The 22,948-nt window shown below is 29.9% G+C and overlaps 1 protein-coding gene across 1 annotated transcript; it reads left to right on the top strand.

The window, feature by feature from the left end:
* Positions 1-368: 368 nt before the first annotated feature.
* Positions 369-22,539, top strand: LOC134692968 (alpha-2 adrenergic receptor-like). The gene is made up of 3 exons (XM_063553637.1): positions 369-459; positions 18,228-18,277; positions 20,867-22,539. The coding sequence occupies exons 2-3, from the start codon at positions 18,264-18,266 to the stop codon at positions 22,116-22,118; spliced, it is 1,266 nt and encodes a 421-aa protein (XP_063409707.1). The 5' UTR covers positions 369-459; positions 18,228-18,263; the 3' UTR covers positions 22,119-22,539.
* The last annotated feature ends 409 nt before the right edge of the window (positions 22,540-22,948 follow it).

Genomic DNA, 22,948 nt, shown 5'->3' with positions numbered 1-22,948 from the left:
AACTATTCTCCAAATCGGTTAAAGTGCAAACTTATGATTTATAACAAGTCTATTTTACGCATATAACATGAATTCAAATGTCATGACGATGTTGGTATCTCTAAAATTTAATCTCTTTCATTAATCAACTCACGGAAAAAAACCTGAATCGACGACAACTGGCATAGATGCCTATAAATTCTTGATATTTGGAAAGCTGATCCATCTAAAATCATTAAAGAAAGTCTAATGCCTAAGGATGTCTTGATTAATACAAGAAACGTATTTACTGTTGACTGTTTCAGACTTTCTGTACAAATTGAATGAAATCGATGTGTTATACACTGCGCAGATGAAAGTTCAGTAATTCATTATACTATAAACGATATCGACTTACAATTGATAGACATACACAATGTATATCCTTGAGAGACAAACTTGCTTACGGTTAAACGAAAGACACAGTTACTAATATAACAGGTCAGTAATTATTTACATCATTTAATTTGTATCTTTTCATTTTAATTTTGGTAAATATCATAAATATGTTGTTATAAATTATATTTATTTTTGTCAACAAATTTTATATTTAACAATGAGGTGTTTTTTGCTTTATTATTCATCTATAGTTGTGATTTTCTTGGAACAGCGATGATATTGCAATTTTGAATATTTACCTACTCTTTTTTACATTATGGGTTCCTTGTTTAGTGATAACAGTTTGTACATTAAATTGGGGAAGAAATGTATGCCTATATAGTTTTATTTACTTTTAGTACTAAAATAGATACACTTGTTTTTATCAAAATTACTTGCTAATTTAAAGGAGTTGGTTCAGTGAGACCTCTTTTTGCCCCCATAATATAGCAATTTTACAAAATCGTTAAAATGTAATCTTTTAGCTATTTACTGAAAAGTAAAATGCTACTGCTACATAGATATGGGCTGTTTTTGACAATGCAATGCACATATATCGGGAACTAGCATAATTAATTCATGCTAAATTACTGAAATCTTCACAATTTTTACATTTTTGTTAGACGATTTCCGTCTTAAATGAAAGTGGCTGCATTCATGTTCATTCATAATATTGAAATATAAGTTGTATTTTGTGATAATGCATAGCATATATAAAGGTTGAGGATGACCGCGGATGAGGCCACTTTCATTTTTGACTAAAAAACATCTCAAATGTGACGTATTTGGCATATTTGATAGATTTTTCATATTAAAGATTGAACCGGAGCGTTTTTAATGACTTAATCAGTAAAAATTGTTCACATCAACTAATTGAATCCATCGAAATAAACAATTAAGTGCTAAAAAAAGTGTCAAAAATCTTTCGGAAGATGAACCTGAAATTTGAGGCCAAAATCGTCCCTTACCGGACCTACTCCTTTCAAAAACTCTAATTTGTTTTATCGTGTCAAGGAGCAAAACATGAGCCACCAGATTTACAACTGTTATTCGATTCTAAGTCACGATTCTTATTTCTATACATATTCGTCTTCCTCGCCTTAAAGTTACCAATAAATCTTTAAACAATCCATACCTTTGTTAGGTGAATACCACAAATGTTAAGGTATAAAAATGACAACAAAAGACCTCACCTTGACGAAAGACAGACAACACTATAAAAAAGATAAGATGAAAAGAAAAATAAAGACAATATACTATAAATACTATGTTGGAAACTGTATATAAATCTTAGGATTTACTAATATTGGAACTTTACTAACATCGAGATGCTTACATTGATGTTTGATAATAAGCTGTGTATGTCTAACATGTGGTGTTTAAGTACTCCTGTATTTAAAGTCCAAAAATAATTTGCTTTCAATCATCATACTAAATTAATGTACGGGGGTATCGCTAAGACAAATTGATTAAATATCTAAATTTAGGCGTTTAGGCGTTAAGGTTGTTAAACTGCATACAAGTTTCTGGAACTCATTTTATATTATTCTTTTTTTAAATCACCCATTTTACCAAGATCATTAAAACTGTCAAGAAAAAAAATTAGGATTTACAAAATAGACCAAATAAATAAGATCTGAATTGACAATAGTAGTATAGGCTGAATATAGATAGAGGAAGATGTGGTGTGAGTGCCAATGAGACAACTCTCCATTAAAATGACTGTATATCTTTTGTTGATTCATGAGAAGCAGTAATTTTAAACATTGACTTTTCTAAAAAAAAAAAAAAGGATTTTATTTTGAGGTTAAAGTTAACTATCTTTAATATCATCATTAAAACAGTTTATTTAGTGGTTGAGTTTGATTGTTTTGTCGTTTTTGTTGTGAATTTGTAGTTTTTTCTGGTCGACTAATTAGTTTTTATTCTGCTTTAATATCTTCCGCCTATTTTCTATGTAAACAAAACATTAGTATTGTTATCAACAACAGGTGAAATACTAATTAGCTTTTTTCTATGTCTACAATCTGGGTTTTTAGATGGTCAACCTTTTATTTGTTTACTTCCAAACCTTTTGATCTCGAATGATACAGACTGTGCGTATTTTCCGGAAGAACGTTCCCAAACGTTGAAAACAATAAAATACCTCATGAGCCTGAACAAGAAGAACTATATATATAGACCTGAAGAGTATGATGCTTATTCAAATCTATTCGCCAATAAAAAAGAAGGTCTTTTCAAATACATTATGGATAATTTTTCCATAACAATGTTTTATAAGCTTTGAGAAGCCCAGACATTTTTTCCTCTGTATGCAACAACAACAAAAAATATCTCTATATTGGTGTCCTTCTTATATTGATTTTACTGTGAAAATATCTCTTGGAAATTCGACTCTTTTTTTATGTAATACATGTACACGAATTGCTGAAAACCCACGGATAGTAATTGCTGCTAAATTGGCTGATACAATTATGTAACAAAGACCCTTTCATACCATTTGAGCATTTTTTACTTCAAAATAAAATTGAAAATTAGAATAAAATATACTAGAAAGATAAATCAACACTTTTTATATTTTTTTTGTGGTCACAAATTGTGTGCTCAACATATTTTGAGAATAATAAATAGCTGCGATATTTGTTAATTAAGTACCATTATTTATATCTACTGTTTCTTTATAACGATTGGGACTTAAAAAAAAATTCAACAAATACAATTTGAGAACAATTACATTCAAAGTTCCAAAAGTCTCATTTGATGTAATGACATACTCAAATTGACTTTTTCTCTTTTGTTGATTCATGAGAAGCAGTAATTTTAAACAAACGACTTTTCTAAAAAAAAAAAAGAAGGATTTTATTTTGAGGTTAAAGTTAATTATCTTTAATATCATCATTAAAACAGTTTATTTAGTGGTTGAGTTTGATACTTGTTTTGTCGTTTTGTTGTGAATTTTTAGTTTTTCTGGTCGACTAATTAGTTTTTAATCTGCTTTGATATCTTCCGCCTATTTTCTATGTAATCAAAACATTAGTATTGTTATCAACAACAGGTGAAATACTAATTAGTTTTTTCTTTGTTTACAATCTGGGTTTTTAGATGGTCAACTTTTTATTTGTTTACTTCCAAACCTTTTGATCTCGAATGATAGAGACTGTGCGTATTTTCCGGATGAACGTTCCCAAACGTTGAAAACAATAAAATAACTCATGAGCCTGAACAAAAAGAACTATATATATAGACCTGAAGAGTATGATGCTTATTCAAATCTATTCGCCAATGAAAAAGAAGGTCTTTTCAAATACATTACGGATAATTTTTCCATAACAATGTGTTATAAGCTTTGAGAAGCCCAAACATTTTTCCTCTATATGCAACAACAACAAAAAATATCTCTATATTGGTGTCCTTTTTAAATTGATTTTACTGTGAAAGTATCTCTAGGTAATTCGACTCTTTTTTATGTAATATATGTACCCGAATTGCCGAAAACCAACGGATAATACTTGCTGCTAAATTGGCTGATATAATTATGTAACACAGACCTTTCATACCATTTGAGCATTTTTTACTTCAAAATAAAATTGAAAATTAGAATAACATATACTAGAAAGATAAATCAACACTTTTTATATTTTTTTTGTGGTCACAAATTGTGTGCTCAACATATTTTGAGAATAATAAATAGCTGCGATATTTGTTAATTAAGTACCATTATTTATATCTACTGTTTCTTTATAACGATTGGGACTTAAAAAAAAATTCAACAAATACAATTTGAGAACAATTACATTCAAAGTTCCAAAAGTCTCATTTGATGTAATGAAATACTCCAATCTACAAGTAATCAAAGAAAAAATGGTACTTGTGGCGAACACAACGAATCATCATTCATTATTTGTGGGCTCTAAATTCAGGCTCCTGGGGAAACAGTGTCGTTGAGGATTAATCTCTCCCATATTATGTATGCAGTTTCAGGTTTATCAAGATTTGTCAATTTTGTTCTAAAGATACAAAAGGGATAAATATTTTTCTAGAAGTTACTGAAATTCGAATGGATAAATAAAGTATAAGTATAATTATAAATTATGTGTTCGGCAGATGAAATGTATTTACTTTTAAAATCCTTGTATCTTTAATGGGTTTATTTAAGTGACATGCCGTCTACGGATATATATCAAAGCACATATGGTCTTACAAAAATGTATAACGCTTTTCAAAAATATGTCATTTCATCAACTTTACAAGAGTTAAAAACATAAAATATTGAAATAAGAAGATGTAGTATGGTTACCTATGACACATATCTCCATAATACTACAAATGACAGATTCATTGACAGTTGTGGGTTACCGTGCGGCCTATAACAATGAGCAAAGCATACAACTGAAAGTCCAAATACAAGGCCCAGAAATATAAAACAAAAATATGTAAAATGATTCAAACTAAAAATACTAACGGTCTGTATTATTTACAAAATAGTGAATAAAAAACAAAAATGTAATTAAAGATGTTTTGAGTTATGTTAAACTAATGAGGAAAGAATTTTTATGAATGAAAATCACAATAAATTACAAACATACTATTTGATATTTCCGTATTTCGCTGATACAATTGTGTTATAATCTTTCATCATTACATTAGGTTTAGTAAACATATAATGCACTTTTTAGTGATTTGTTAACACACTATATCTATGGACTGTTTTTATCTAGGCCAGTGGAAATATTCATTTTCATTGGCCTTAGGAAATCAGTAGCTTCATCAACAAATTATTTCTCCAAAGTTTTCACGCTTTCTAAATTGAACTTTTACTATGGGGTTTCACTTTGCTCCTTCTCTTGTTGCCTTTAAAGTAAAGTTATTTTACAAAATGCATTGTATATGTAACCTAAAATATAATTTTTCTTAAAAATTAATTAGTCAGAGATACATGTTGTAATATGGTTTTATTCTTGTTTACTCCCCTTGATACGATTTTCAGGTGGTAGTGTATGGGTGTGTGTAAAATCCTGACTATGGAAAAACAATAGTTATTTCAATCTGTCTTGTTCAAATCCTGGTAAGTGAACTAAGGACAGTAAACTCCGTCATATGTGACTTCGATGACTGACAAGTCTGTATGTGAACAATATATCAAAAAAAGAATCCGATTAAGGAAATAATCACTATTGAACACCTGCTTTTTGTATACGGAAGTTAAGCAACGAATAGACTTTTGTACATGTTCCACTATTTTTAAAAAAGCCCTTATCAAGTGGACAACTATGAAATAAACAATTCTAAATCGTGGATTGTTTTTATTTTTTTTTATTTTAACACGATCGAATTAATTAGCAATTTTTTCTCTGAAATAACAAAAACTGTGAAGAAATATTTATCCTATTGACATTAAATGACAGTGAAATAGTACTTTAAACTAATTCTGAACATCGGCAGGAGACCTTTCAATAATTTGATCCGCTCTGTTAATTTTTTTACAAATTATTCAATTAATTAGACAATGCAGCTCATTTGCTACTCATTAGTACGCTAGCTTCAATTTTATCAGAAAGGAATTCAATTATTATTCTGATGATGTCTGTCACCACTAACATTAGTTTCTTCAACATTTGATAATTTACGGAATAACTCCAAACGGCATATTTATGATAGTTATCAAAGGTACCAGGATTATAATTTAGTACGGCAGACGCGCGTTTCGTCTACATAAGACTCATCAGTAACGCTCATATCAAAATATTTATAAACCCAAACTAGTACAAAGTTGAAGAGCATTGAGGATCCAAAATTCCCCAAAAGTTGTGAAAAAAACGGCTAAGATAATCTATCCCTGGGATACGACAATCTTTAGTTTTTCGAAAAATTCAAAGTTTTGTAAACAGGAAATTTATAAAAATGACCACATTATTGATATTCATGTCAACACCGAAGTGCTGTCTACCAGCCTGGTGAAACCCTCTGGGACGAAACGTCCACCAGCAGTAGCATCGATCCAGAAAAGCACTATATGAAATAATCCGTAACTCCAATATCCTTTAAATAAGGAAGTCTATAACGACTTGACAACTGATTATTTTTGAAACTTGAAATGAATAAAAAAAAAACGTCCTTCTTTGATTCTTGCAGATTGCAATAATCATCTAAGTAGATTATATGTATGAATCATAAGATATGATTAGTATCATAGATTATATGTATGAATCATAAGATATGATTAGTATCATAGATTATATGTATGAATCATAAGATATGATTAGTATCATAGATTATATGTATGAATCATAAGATATGATTAGTATCATAGATTATATGTATGAATCATAAGATATGATTAGTATCATAGATTATATGTATGAATCATAAGATATGATTAGTATCATAGATTATATGTATGAATCATAAGATATGATTAGTATCATAAGTTATATGTATGAATCATAAGATATGATTAGTATCATAGATTATATGTATGAATCATAAGATATGATTAGTATCATAAGTTATATGTATGAATCATAAGATATAATTAGTATCATGAATCATAAGATATGATTAGTATCATAGATTAGATGTATGAATCATAAGATATGATTAGTATCATAGATTAGATGTATGAATCATAAGATATGATTAGTATCATAGATTAGATGTATGAATCATAAGATATGATTAGTATCATAGATTAGATGTATGAATCATAAGATATGATTAGTATCATAGATTAGATGTATGAATCATAAGATATGATTAGTATCATAGATTAGATGTATGAATCATAAGATATGATTAGTATCATAGATTAGATGTATGAATCATAAGATATGATTAGTATCATAGATTAGATGTATGAATCATAAGATATGATTAGTATCATAGATTAGATGTATGAATCATAAGATATGATTAGTATCATAGATTAGATGTATGAATCATAAGATATGATTAGTATCATAGATTAGATGTATGAATCATAAGATATGATTAGTATCATAGATTAGATGTATGAATCATAAGATATGATTAGTATCATAGATTAGATGTATGAATCATAAGATATGATTAGTATCATAGATTAGATGTATGAATCATAAGATATGATTAGTATCATAGATTAGATGTATGAATCATAAGATATGATTAGTATCATAGATTAGATGTATGAATCATAAGATATGATTAGTATCATAGATTAGATGTATGAATCATAAGATATGATTAGTATCATAGATTATATGTATGAATCATAAGATATGATTAGTATCATAGATTATATGTATGAATCATAAGATATGATTAGTATCATAGATTATATGTATGAATCATAAGATATGATTAGTATCATAGATTATATGTATGAATCATAAGATATGATTAGTATCATAGATTATATGTATAAATCATAAGATATGATTAGTATTATGATTAGTATCATAGATTAGATGTATGAATCATAAGATATGATTAGTATCATAGATTAGATGTATGAATCATAAGATATGATTAGTATCATAGATTAGATGTATGAATCATAAGATATGATTAGTATCATAGATTAGATGTATGAATCATAAGATATGATTAGTATCATAGATTAGATGTATGAATCATAAGATATGATTAGTATCATAGATTAGATGTATGAATCATAAGATATGATTAGTATCATAGATTAGATGTATGAATCATAAGATATGATTAGTATCATAGATTAGATGTATGAATCATAAGATATGATTAGTATCATAGATTAGATGTATGAATCATAAGATATGATTAGTATCATAGATTAGATGTATGAATCATAAGATATGATTAGTATCATAGATTAGATGTATGAATCATAAGATATGATTAGTATCATAGATTAGATGTATGAATCATAAGATATGATTAGTATCATAGATTAGATGTATGAATCATAAGATATGATTAGTATCATAGATTAGATGTATGAATCATAAGATATGATTAGTATCATAGATTAGATGTATGAATCATAAGATATGATTAGTATCATAGATTACATGTATGAATCATAAGATATGATTAGTATCATAGATTAGATGTATTATACGATTTTAATAATAAAACATGGTCTTTTGATCATTGTCTATAGTTTAAAAGTACACCTGGCCATAAGTTGTAAGCCGTGTTGACATGACAAAATTTGTTACTTTAAAAAATGACATATTGTCTTTTGTTTGATTTCTTCAGTACTGAAGGATGTTAAGACAGATTATGAACAAAGAAGAAAATTATCTCGGAAAACAGTACAAGTGGATTAAAAGTACATTGTTTATAATTGTGCTGATACAAAAGTTATCTGCGTTTTGTCTTTCTTTTACTTTTCCTTCCGTTACATTTGTTCAAGATTTAATTTTCTTTTAATCCTATTGTTAGGTTTTCCAATGTTTAAAGGTTTATTTTTGCTGTTGAATCTATCTTGAAAACGTAATAAGTAATCTGAAATAAGTTTGACCTTGTATCACGATAAAATTGAAAAACCGACAGAATGTTGTGCTTTAAGTGTATTCAATTTGACGGCACTACATGTTCAGTAATGAAAGTAACTATTGAAGATAACATTAATGTGAGAACAAATTAAGACAATACTCGAATGTCTTACAGCAGTGGTATATTGATTTCACTCAAGTAAAGGTTAATTCAATGGATCAATTGGAATCGTATCTGAAAGTAATAACTTAAAATAAAACACACCCTCGTAAAAGTTGTACATTCGATATTTATTACATATTAAAAATCTATTTCATTACATTATAAAGGAGATATTATTGAACACAAATCTAAAATATTTGTATGTGGGGTAAACAAACATAAAATACGGGAAAAGCAAACAGGTAAGAACATATTTATTGTAAATTAGTTTCACCATAAACTAGCCATGCTTTATGCAACCCTTTATAAAGATTTAACGCATCTGAGTTGTGGAGTCGTGTCATTTGAAACATACAACATAGCAGTTCTAATTTCGTCTTTAACATATTGAATGTTTTTATTTCTACTTTACTAATACTTCTCTATATTCATTAATGCATGGAGTGAACGACAATATCTGACCTTAGAGGTCAAGTCAATGCATACTAAAGCGTCTGTGTATTTGGTTCCTGCATAAAAAAATTATTTCCTAGCTTGATCAGATTAGAAACCTGACATAAACAAGTTTTGAATGAGCATCAGGAGAGCTTGCTTAGAGATAAAATTACAGCCTGCGACAAATGGCATTATCCTCCTTTTTCCTGTTTTACTTAAGTCACTTAACATTATCGATGTCAATCTTACACCGAGTGTCTACTCTGGAAAGCAGGATACATTTAAAGCAACAATTCAATTATTACAAGTACATTTAAGAGCTTCTTCGGTGACACATTTTGCAACTTCCCGCGATATAAAACGTGACTTAGATAAATGTGAATTACAATGCTTCACTTCGATTGACAAGGCAATAGCTGTAAAGTAAAATAACATGATTAACATCAATAACTAAATAACCTACACAAATACATTCATATTGGAATGTAAAATATTTGCAGGTGTTAAGAAAGTCAATAATTGAGACATTTGTCGAGATACAAATGAAAAATGCATCAACTCTTAAAAAAATATTCAAACCTTAGCAATCTTATTGGATACAAGTATTGTTTTTTTGTCATTTCAGTACATTATTTCAATCTAAGAGTAAAAACTTTTCACAAATAGAAAAAAATAAACTTGCAAATAATTACATAACATTGCAATATGTTAAAAAACCACATTCAAACAATTAAAATTCAATTCAAGAGTTACATGTAGAGCAGGATCTGCTTAAATCTTCGGGAGCATCTGATCTCACCCCTAGTTTTTAATTGGGTTCCTATTACTAAGTCTTGAGTCTTCTATGTTATATTTTGTGTAGTTTTCTTTTGTCTGTTTCCTTTTCGGTCATTAAAAATTTTCGTTGTTATTTCATATTGATGTATGAGTTCAAATGTCCTTATGGTATCATCTGCCCCTTTGTATTTACCATACAAAAGTAATTGCACACAAAGATATCGATCCGTGCTTAATACCCATGCAATGACCCTTCAAAATATACATTAGGGATTGCGCAAGCGAAATTAGACATGTGTTTGTATCGTTCTATAGATATAGGAAGATGTGGTGTGAGTGCCAATGAGACAACTCTCCATCCAAATAACAACTTGAAAATTAAACCATTATAGGTTAAAGTACGGCCTTCAACACGGAGCCTTGGCTCACACCGAACAACAAGCTATAAAGGGTCCCAAAATTACTAGTGTAAAACCATTCAAACGGGAAAACCAACGGTCTAATCTATATGAAAAAAACGAGAAACGAGAAACACGTTTATTTATGAGATTTGAAAATCTATAAACTACCAAGTTATATAAGATATAATAAATGTATTGTTCTAGCTCCCACAGGGACAGTTGACATAAGCTTATATTGTCATCATTCTTATGTTTGGTTTGTGATATAACTCCCTAACTGAGTAATCTAAATGGACGAAAGATAAATTATGCTAGAAATTATTATTGAAACTCATTAAAGGCTTCCTATAAATGTTATCAAAACATGGTAATTCAATTATATCAGGATGAAATCTTATATTATGTAACATTCTTATTATACATGTTATATGCTTCAGAATCATCTTATTATGATTGCAAATGGAAACTTCCTTTTAATAAAAACTCCAATTAAACATATTATAGAATACTTCTAGAGACGATAATTTTGGGTGTATTCCTAATGGAATGGAGTGGCGTACTTGTTATGAAATAAATCGTATATTGTGGGGGGAATATGTTATCTTTTATCTAAATATTATTTTCTACGTGTTCTATTGATATACTAGGATTGTGCCTGATGTGCATATGATGAAATCATAATCTTTCAGTCAGTTTAATCGAAGTCTGGAGCTGGCATGTCAGTTAACTGCTAGTAGTCTGATGTTATTTATGTAGTATTGTCATTTTGTTTATTTTCTTTGGTTACATCTTCTGACATCAGACTCGGACTTCTCTTGAACTGAATTTTAATGTGCGTATTGTTATGCGTTTACTTCTCTACATTGGTTAGAGGTATAGGGGGAGGGTTAAGATCTCACAAACATGTTTAACCCCGCCGCATCTTTGCGCCTGTCCCAAGTCAGGAGACTCTGGTCTTTGTTAGTCTTGTATTATTTTAATTTTAGTTTCTTGTGTACAATTTGGAAAATATATGGCGTTCATTATCACTGGACTAGTATATATTTTTTTAGGGGCCAGCTGAAGGACGCCGCCGGGTGCGGGAATTTCTCGCTACATTGAAGACCTGTTGGTGACTTTCTGCTGTTGTTTTGTATTTGGTCGGGTTGTTGTCTCTTTGACACATTCCCCATTTCCATTCTCAATGTTAGCTTTTATTCATCATTGTTAATACTCCCCTCTTTGCAGTTTTCCTTCTTCTTTTTTTTTCATGAGAGACATAATTTCTCATTCTGTGTCTTTAGGAATCAGAATGTCATCATTTATTTTCGATTCACGATTACGACATTTTATAAGTTGCGGATTTGCTTGGAGGATGATGCATGACTAGGCAAAAGGAGATGAACCAAGTCGATGCACCCCGGTAACTTATTTAGTAGTTCATACTTAGGTCTAAAGTTTTTTACATTAATTTGTCTTCTAAATCTGTGAACGAGTTTTCAGTTTTAAAACTACTGTTTCCTTATTTTTTTGTTTTCTTTTCAAATTGTTGTAAACTGATTCAAATATAGCAGCGACCTTATTAGTCAGTAAAATCAAAAAGAAAGTTATTGATACTTCATTTTCATACTGGTTTGTCTATCAAACGTTTATTCAAAACACAGAAAAAAGCACTAAAGTGCAACAATTAACAGCTACAATTATAACACCTCTGAGCATAAACACAATTTTAAACAATTCCAATCAGAAAACCAACGGTCTGATTTATAAATCTATGTTTTTGTTTTATCTAAAATTTACGCGTTGAACTGTTTTAATCACGCTCAAATTGATGCTCGTAAAAAATTATTTACCCATCAACATATTTTGATCGTTTTACCCTTATTCTATTTTTGAAATTTCTCCCTTAAGCAAATTTTGACATTTTCATCCTTTAACTAATAACACAGTGGTCGACTTGAACAAACCTAACAATTCTACCGTAACCAGTTTAAAACAGTTTTACCCGAGTAAAACTCTGATGTAGAATTATTCTTTATTAACGGTTCAATATGTCCTGTGTTTAAAACAGTTCATTGACAGGTTACTCGGATAATTTTGGAGAATGGATAGAACAAATCGGATTCCAACAATACCAAGATTAACTCACCACGTCAAAATGGTATTTCATATACATATTATGGCCAACACTGCATATCATTGTAAAATGTCAAAACAGATGTTCGTTCTTAGTGTGTGGTCTTGGGTGACTTGTTTTGTTTGTTGAAACATTTCTTCTGGTTATAGACAGATACATTGATGCAACACATGATTTCAGTTTTTTTCTTTAATTCAATATTATACAAAAAGGCTGAATATAGATTAGATATTCATAAATAGATTTTTTATTGAAAACAAAATCTGCAAAAACAGGTGTCTGTCATACTGAGTTTTACTCATATTGTATTATGTTTGGTTTTTTTTTACATTAAAATACAACGTAGCTTCAAATTTATAATAATTGTCTATTCGAAAAATCTCCACCATAGATCAAATATTACAATAAAGGAACAATGCAATTTTATTTTTTGGGAACTCCATTTCGATTGAACCTGTTGAAAAAACGTCGCAAAAAGATAAACTATAAATAAAATTGAGAATGGAAATGGGGAATGTGTCAAAGAGACAACAACCCGACCAAAATAAAAAAAAAAACACAACAGCAGAAGGTCACCTACAGGTCTTCAATGTAGCGAGAAATTCTCGTACGCTACTTCTCATCGATATAAGTTAGTTTACCAGTACTTATCAATCAGTCTATAGAGATGCATTTTACCAGACTTTGTAATATCGCGTAAGGAGATATTGATCATGTCCTTCCTTATTATGGTAGGACAGTGCCATCGAAATAAAGGATACCAATGAAACCGAAAGGCGTCTTTAACTTCTGGATCTATTCTAGAAATATAACAGATGGACGACTATGATCTATAAAAATGTATATATTTAAGTTTTGTCATTGTTAGCATCCAATTTTTCTCCAATTATTGCCTAGGGCATGCTTACCTTATTTGTGATTCTTAAACAGAAGTGTTTTATTGACTTTTTTATTCGAGCCACACCAGTGAATCTTTTTAAAACAAAATTGTGTCTGCCGTATAAATTGATATGCCTAGTATCTTTTATTTACTTCTTAAACTTATCCAGATGAGCTGTGTGAATGATCGATTAAAATAGACAATTCACAAGTGTTACGGTCTAGTGTGTCTGTGTTTTGAATAATGGTTTCGCTTTCTCAGGACGCAAAAAAATGTCGTTTGGTCTGTAAAATGGTCGATTTATGTCTCATCCTCTTCCGTGACAGTTTTGACTGAGTGTTTTTCACATTGCGTCAATTCCGGCATAACGGAGATCGTTACCAGTATACAGGACATCCGATTGCATAACGCCGATATTTGTCATGTTGCTTCATCATAAACAAACTGTTTTTATTGTAGCTGATGAAACAACCAATGGTTGTGAATGATAAAGGTAGAGTGAACGCTTCAACACAAATTGGATTATATCATGATTAAGTTAACTTTCGTAATATGTTCACACAATCGTTGCCGTAATCATATCCAGTTTGTTTTTCGTTCAAAAAATCCTCATATTTAACTTCTTGGCGGATTTTGGCTGTCTAGGAAGGGATGTCATGCTCCTTCCATTACTTGACGTTAAGAAGCATCTTGACGATCCGTCAGTCTGTCCTACTAATGTATAACTCTGGTATCATTTGATGAATTTGTATTATGCAACATTGGATCCCTAATTTTCATGTTTTACGTCTTAGTTCGTTTATTACAATGTATTAATTTTGTAAAATAGTAAGGGAGAACAAATTCCAGTTCTAATCGTTTATACATGTACAAGTTGGAATTTAATATTCTTTTATATTTATTTACACATTTACTTTACATTTCCGTTCATTTATTCTTTAATATAGCCAAAATAAGTGTTTCAAAATTACCCCAATGCCATATTGAAAACGTGAGCTTGAACTTATTGTCAAGGATGATTAGGAGTATATTATTATTCAGTTCATACAAACGCAGCGTGTCACAAAGTTGAACAACACAAATGTTAAAGTTCTTTTGTTACGCGTTGAGCATACACTTAAGTCTTAGATCAAGCGGAATCAATTATTGACATTGTTGGGATTTTATTATTATCGTTCCTGTTATGGTAACTTCTTGTTTTATAAAATAATGTATTGAATTTATATATCATGTGAAAGACGATAATGATCATCATTAATTTCAAGATGTTTTTCTCGGATTAAGTATGAACTAAGAACATCTAAATATGATTATAATACCTGAAAGGCAAAATAGAAAATGATAACTCATGCTAGAATAAAAACAACTATCTGTTGGAATCATCGTTTATTAGATCTCACAGATTTAATCCTTTTACTATAATAGCTTGTTTGAAATCGCCATCCATAAGAAGACTCATACTTAAATAATGTTTGCCTTATTTGATATTGTTTACACATTTATTTATCGTTATTACAAATAAAGCATAGTATACAGTTTTATATATTTTTAACATTATCTTAAAGCGAAAGGGTTTGATAGCCATGCAACCAGGGTTAATTCACCATTTTGTTTTCATTAAAATGTCCTGAACCAAGTCAGGAATATGGCAGTTGTTACTAAATAGTTCGTGTCTATTTTATGTTGGCTTTCGTTTTCGTTTCACCTAACTGTTGCTGGTGTTCCGTTTTTTCCCCTCTTCGTGCTCGTGTTATTGATTTTTTACTCGGTTTAGTTTGTAACTCGGATTTTTATTTCTCTCAATCGGTTAATATTTATTTGAAATTTCGACAACACAGTGTAATTTATCGTATATTTATACTGTTCCTTGAAATAATATTTCTAATTAACGAATTAATAAGAAAAGCAGGCAATGATAAAAATAGACTATTTCAAAAAATATAACAAAGTTACTAGAATTATAATTTAATACGCCTTGAAAGAATCAAAAGAAAAACATTATTAATGCAATAAAAGGAAAGAAAAACAAAACAAAACTATAAATTATATATAAATATAAAGCCGAAACACAACTTTGACAACTTATAAATTTCTCTGAATGGCAAAATGTCTTTCGTCTGATTTAACGTTAGGGCTAGTAAGACGAATAGAAGAAGGTTTGTGTTTCGTATGACTTGATGATTAATTGAGAAAATCATTTCATTACACGATGCGTCATACGTTTTACAATTAAATAGAAAACGAGAATCGATTAGACCACATAAGTAATTTGAAGAACCTAGTAGATTCCGCCTAAACAAATATTCATTTAAACAACTTCTATATTTTCTTTACCTAGTGTGTAATATTTGTCCAGATCTGTTTCCAGTTTAGTGAATATATTGATAGCAATTATGTAAATTTTTATACCACTTTTCAAATTACTTAACGATGCAGAATATCTTATTTCTGTTTGTTTTCAAAAAGACAGTTCAAGTACGGAGTTTGTAGATGAGTAACCAACGTAACTTTAATCACTCGAACAACCCACTGCTGATACAACACATGACCTCTAGATGACTTCTATTTTATTGTGTTTATTATGGCTGTCCAAATGATATAAAATGCTTATCTCCATCATTCATGTGTTCACCATTTTACATTGAACACTTCATATAATGGAAACTCTGGTAAATAGAAGTACAATACGCTGTAGATATTTGTTATGATGAGAAAGGAATAAAAAGTGAAACACAGAAACATATTCATGTGATATTCCAAACTTAAAAACATTGTTACTTTGTGCTTACTTTTCGTTTTGTTCTTATCTTTTTTTTTTCATTTTGGATGGTTGGTATTAGTTCAATATTTGTACTAGACTCGGTAAAATAGTTTATACTTTTCTAAACTCAGGGCGATGAGTAGCTTTAAAAATAATGATGATGATGAAGTTTTATAAAGCGCTCTATATGAGAAATAAAAATTACTTTAATAAGCTATACATGTAGCAGGATAATTGAATCAAATCGAAGACAAAAACATACCAGATACACGTTGTGAGATGCGAATAATGAAATGAAATACAACAAAATATCAATCATACAAAAATATATATGAAAATTTAAATATCTTGTCTAAAATCACCCTAAACAAGCATGATTTTACAATATTGTCAATGTAACAGTATTGTAAACAGCTGCAATACAAGTGAGAGATCTACCGATTGATAAAACCAGGCGTAATCAACAATATTCCGAAAAAAGGAAATGCGTGTACAGAGTCATGGATATGACATTTGGTCTCCATTCGTTTTGTGTGTTTGTTTTTATTTTGCTCTTCAATGAGGATCTTTGATTTTTAAATTTTCTTTGGAATTTGAATTTTTTATCATTTAAAGACGTATCTCTGTTGTAGAGGACCGCATACTGATTTCATTGACTATCTTTGTATGAACTTTTTGATAATGATGTACAAAAATTATTACTTTTTTACACTTGCAGTCTTATTTCGCATATTTGTTTTTTTCAAAAAGGACATGATTACTCGACATAAACTGAAAACAAAAATTTGATAAATTGTCAATGATGCATTTGACTACGATAACAATCGCGTGAATGTTTAATATATCTATCGATAATTGACAGAATACTTCGTTTTCTGTAATGTGAATTCAACAACTGGAAGTTTGTATTGGTTTCTCTATTTAATTGCTTGCATCATACATCAATCATCGCATAACTGGACGCTTGATATAACAAAATTGTCACAGATAACATATCCCGTTACTATTACAGTTGTCAGCAAAAGAAAAACTGTATTTCGAATGATCACCTTAATAAGAACTTTTCAGAATCATTAAGACACTATATCGTGATAGTTTTTGACAAGTGAATAATTGTCTTTTCGAAAAAGAAATGTCTATCAAATACGCTGTTATTATTTCTTAATACATGGGATTGTCGCATGCATCTTATAATAATTAGGTTTTCTTTCAATTCTATAAAACGTACCAAATGAACAGAAATAAGGAAATTAATTATTATATCGATCACTACAGGAGTTACATCACTCTCAGCACATGTCTGTGCTTCATGTAGGAATCAATCTGTAATGCCTCAAACGTTTCTGTTTTTATACATAATGTCTTAAGCAGTCAGCTTTGCCAAATCCTACTATAGTATAATCCAGAAAAGCACTTCGGATGAATGAAGGTTTAAAATCGGCGTTTGAATAATGATTGTGTTTTTTCTAAAAATATTACTTTTTGTAAATATGTAATACGTTTTTTTTTAATGTTTTACTAATATATGAAGTACCTAAGAAAATTAAGAATGAAAATGAGGAATGTGTCAAAAAGACAACAATCCGACCGAAGAGCGGAAAACAGCCGAAAGATATCAATGGGTCTTACTTAAAATGTTAATATTGACAGACTTGTATCCTCTCTTGTGTAATATTTGTTTTACCTATTTTTGATTACTACACCAAATGGCACCATTTGTCACTTATCGGTCAAATTTGATTGAAGTCCTAAATCAGACCGGACTTAAAATCGTATTAAATTAACTTAATTTTTGCAATACGTTATTTTAGCATATCATTTTATTATTATTATTTTCAGAAGTTAATCTACCGGATATACTTCACCTGCATTGTAATGGCCAAGGAAGAGTGAGTAGATTATTCTTACAATTATAATGACGACCGCCTAGAAGTGCTCCCTTAAAAATTAGATTGAACTCTTTTATAACACTCTCAGCTGACGTAATAATAATAGTAAAACATAGAATTTCGAGTATTCATGACACAAAATAATTTAATGCACAATGAAAAAAAATAAACAAACAGTATCAGACGGCCACTGGCACCGGCTTGAATGGAATTCTTATCGAACATAATTTGGATAGATGTTATAAGATGTGACAATACCTTTACATATATATGAATAATGGGTACAAAGGGAAATCTTTTGCAAATGTTTTTAATGAACACAAATTCGAAAAGTTAGATGGTATAAAAAATTGACAGGAACAAAAGTGGTTCCTCTCTGAACTTTATTTTGCCTAACTTATTGGTTACCTTTCCTGTGCTTTCTTTGTAACAAAGAAGTTGTTTCACTGCAGTATAATATAAATTTCAAACGTATCACTTAATTTATTCGAATATGATAAATAAAAAATAATAAAAATCTTCACGGATACAATAACAATGGTACACAAATAATAAAAATATCCATCAGATGTAAATACGGTTGTATGGAGATGTAGTATAGAGTGTTGACAAATCATATCTTTAAACCGGGGGAAAAAATCGAAAAAAAAACAGTTTGGACTTTAAATATTTTTCAAATTTGATTTTCGAAAAAAGAAAAAAGGAAACAGCACACAACTTGTGTCTGGTTATCTTTCAATATTGAAAGGACAATCAAAAGCAGAAAGTTAATCTTAAACATCAAAATAGTTCATTTTACAATGGAAGCATTATTAATTCCTTTCATTTTCTAAGACTATTGTACACACAATAATAAATAAGTATATAATTTTTATTAGGGAAAACTTAAAAGATCAGAGGTATTGGAAGCACAACAATATTTTAATGGAAAAGGCTTTACAAAGTCCGGAAAATGACAATTGCTATTAGTTTGTTTGATCTGATTGAGCTTGAAAATTGTTGTAACGGTGAAATGGGTCGTTTTATTACTTTCTTATTTCTTTTTAACATGTGGTAGTGGTACCCAAATGTCAACAAAATTAAGCCATTTATTAGAATTGGAATCAAGAGATTTACATCGGATTCCTCCCGTTTGTAACAATTTTATAAATGTTTGTCAAATACTTAAGTATTCCAATTTCTTTTAATGATATACTTGAATCAAACACTCAACTTTATGTTTATGTTTGTTATTTCTTACTTCTATTTAGAAGACATTCAAGTATAATTCTCTGTAATGCTTGTTTTTGTATTCACATAAATCCAACCCACTCTTAAAGCTTCGTACTTAAAACTAAAACGGCAATTGAACAACTAAATTTGCTTTAAATCGGTATACATCCGCCGCGTTGTTTTATTATTTGATTTGTCGTACACTTTTGTGAACCTAAAAAAAACAATTTTATAGGATTGTTAAAGATTTGATCTCAGCACAATAAGTCTAAATGTGTAATATTCTTAGAAAAGCGTCAAATTCAATGCAAACAATAGAATTAGTTCTATCTTTTCAGACACTGTAATTATACAAAACAATAATGTATTGGAATTTGATACTTTTTTCCTCTCTATATAAGACAATTTAAGTCAACTGTGATTGTTGCACGAGTTTTATTTAACATATAAGAGAATATTTCCATTACAAGTTTTAGCATTAAATAAAAAACAGTTGACAAGCAATCTTCTTTACTGTATCATATGCAAATAAATCGGGTTTCTAAAATAAAAGCGCGTTTGTTTGAATAAAAAGTCATTACATTGTTCGATCTGGTTTAAGATGGAAAAACAACTGCAAATTTGTTACAAAAGAACAAAAAACAAATACAATTTCGGGAAAGTATTCTTCGCGATACAAACGAGTTCGGGGGGTGGGAGGGTGAACGGGAGGTCATTTAAGCATTTAAGACAAGCTTTCATACACGAAATAAGTGTTGTTGTTTTTTTAATTTGTTGGTCTGATCTTAAGTTTTGAGTTAATAAGTTTGTAATGCTATTGTACTCTTAATAAGGAGAGATATCATAAGAACTCCTATTTCTTAAATAGTAGCAAAAAGTCCTCATTTGTTTCAAAAGTATTCTACATGTTCTAATACATCACACTTAACAATATGAATGACAGTTGTCACGGCATACACTTAAATAAGTTGACATAACCGACTTAAAGTGAAGGTTCACATGGTATTAAATTTTTCAATTTGGTATAGGTTAGGTCCTATCACGTTTTGGACGTTTGAATTTCTAAAACAATATCTATAAAACACAAATAATAAAATACAAACAACCTTAGGAGTAATTGGATTAAAAAAAAACAAATTTTATTGATAACGAAGGCCTTTCTTTACAGGTTATGCCTGCACCCATCTGTATGTAAGATAAGGCAACCTTTCGACCATTGAAATCGTTTAAACATATTTTCTGAATCCAATTAATCATATTGTTGTGGGATATCTTAATTCGTATGTTATCATTTGTGTCCTACGTTCGTATTTATATCGTACATCCTTCTTTGTTGGTTTATAAAATTATCATAATTTGTATTTGTTTTGTTTTTAGGCTTAAGATTCTCGAAAACATGATTGGCGAAGGTAAATCTGGTCTAGAGTTACACGAAGACTACCCTGCAATTATAGTTGTAATGAGTATGCTCGCCCTTTTTAGTATTGCTGGTACCATTGGAAATGCTTTAGTGATATATGTGTATGCACGGAAACGCGAAAAGACAACGACGACCATTTTTATCTTGACCTTAGCAGGAACTGATTTTTTCACATGCCTTATAATCATTCCATACACTATCGTCGTAGAGTATGTTTCAAAACGAATCCATTACGATACAGCCTGTAAGATATACCAGTTCTTAATAACATCTAATGTGCCATTTTCAGCCTTTATTATGGTGGTTATTGCATTTGATCGTTACCTTAAAATATGCCGACCTTGGAACCATACTCTCGATGTAAAAATGGCTAAGAAGACTATAGCTTTTCTCTTACTATTTGCCGCAGTTTTAGGAATAATAACCGCTTTAGTTCACGGTGTTCCTAATGCAAGCTATAAGAAAGTGAATGAAAATCTAACAAACTCTAATTCGTCTTTCCTATCTTCTAATGGAAATGTAAATGCGTTGAAAGACGAGTGGATACGAACAACTTTTCCTTCTAGTACCATCAATATTACTTTCTCATCGATCGAGGAAAATAACACATTCAACAAAGAAACACTTGAACGTATGGATGCTTCTAAGATGAAAGGTTTATGTATCCCTAACGAGATATACATAAATAGGAGTGTTCGAAGTGTTTTTCAGAAATTCTGTGCCTCTCTATTTTTGGTGTCGGTTATTTTAGTTTTTATTCTTTATAGTCTTGTGTTTCGGTCTTTAGCTGTTCGTCGTTCCAAAAAATCAAAGAATAGACTTTTAAATGGCGGTCAAAATACATCACATCAGACTGTTACAACACACACATGCGCAGTTACAACAAAACTTACAATGGCAGAAAACGGAGAAGTTGAAACGGTTCAAATGCAACCAATTCCAGAAAAGAAATCCCGCCAAAAAAGATCTAAATCTTTGAAAGAAAAACACAGAGTTGCTAACATAAAAACAGCAGTCATTTTATTTATAGTAACTGTAGTATTTATCATCGCATTTTTGCCTGCATGGTTAATGGCGATGCGTGCCGTCGGTGGAAATATCATTTTATTTTATATGCACTTTAGTTATAACGTTGCAAATCCTATCATCTACGCCTTCTTTAATCAAAATTTTAGAATAGAAATGAAAAATGTGTTGAACTGTAGCTAATTATTGTCGGTTGTCAATTTTGACAATAACAGTATCTTGGTTTTTTTACTTCTTTAAGTAATATTTCATGTTGCTTGTCTGATAGAAGACTAAGAACTTCCGAAAGGAGAGATGTGATCAGTGGGAGACTAACGGGTCATACACGTCCTCCATTGGAATCATTCTGCATGACGTTAACAGATTCAAATGTACTTTGTGAAAAAATAAAGCTTGGAACATATAGTCCTGTTGATGAAAGGATATAAACGACAACATTGTCTCTGCTTATATTGACTGTCGTTTGAAGATATCTACTGATATAAAAAAAAAAAAGCACTTTGTAAGGACGGGAAAGGTTCTAAGGTTATATGATCGATCTAAAATTCCTAAGATTGAGTTGATACGAAGTTGACAATGTAATGCGATGAGACAATGTAATGCGATGAGACAATGTAATGGGAAGAGAAGGATAAAATGTAGATTGTGTATATATAATCCGACAGTCTAAAAGGTTTATTTGAATTCCTGTGTTGTCATCTTATTCATTAATGTAACACGATTGTAGGCGGAAAATACAAGGGCATACATTATTTGTTCTTTATTTGAATTATGTTTGTCTGTACATAAAGGTTTTAAAAATATGTACGTATAAAAAAACATTCACCTTTTGAAGTTTGAAATTAAAAGCTTGGAATAAGTAATTTTTATTAACAATCTGCCACTTGTGAAAATCATTTGCATATATTGAAATTTCAATAATATAGTATTGCAATGTATGATATCCGATAGATAAGAATAAAAAACATATTTGTTGAAAAAAAAGATGTGTCCGAAAAGATGAAAAATACCGA

This window comes from Mytilus trossulus, chromosome 12, assembly GCF_036588685.1.
Source record: "Mytilus trossulus isolate FHL-02 chromosome 12, PNRI_Mtr1.1.1.hap1, whole genome shotgun sequence".
Classification (NCBI taxonomy): Eukaryota; Metazoa; Mollusca; class Bivalvia; order Mytilida; family Mytilidae; genus Mytilus; species Mytilus trossulus.
This window is presented reverse-complemented; position numbering and strand designations above follow the sequence as displayed.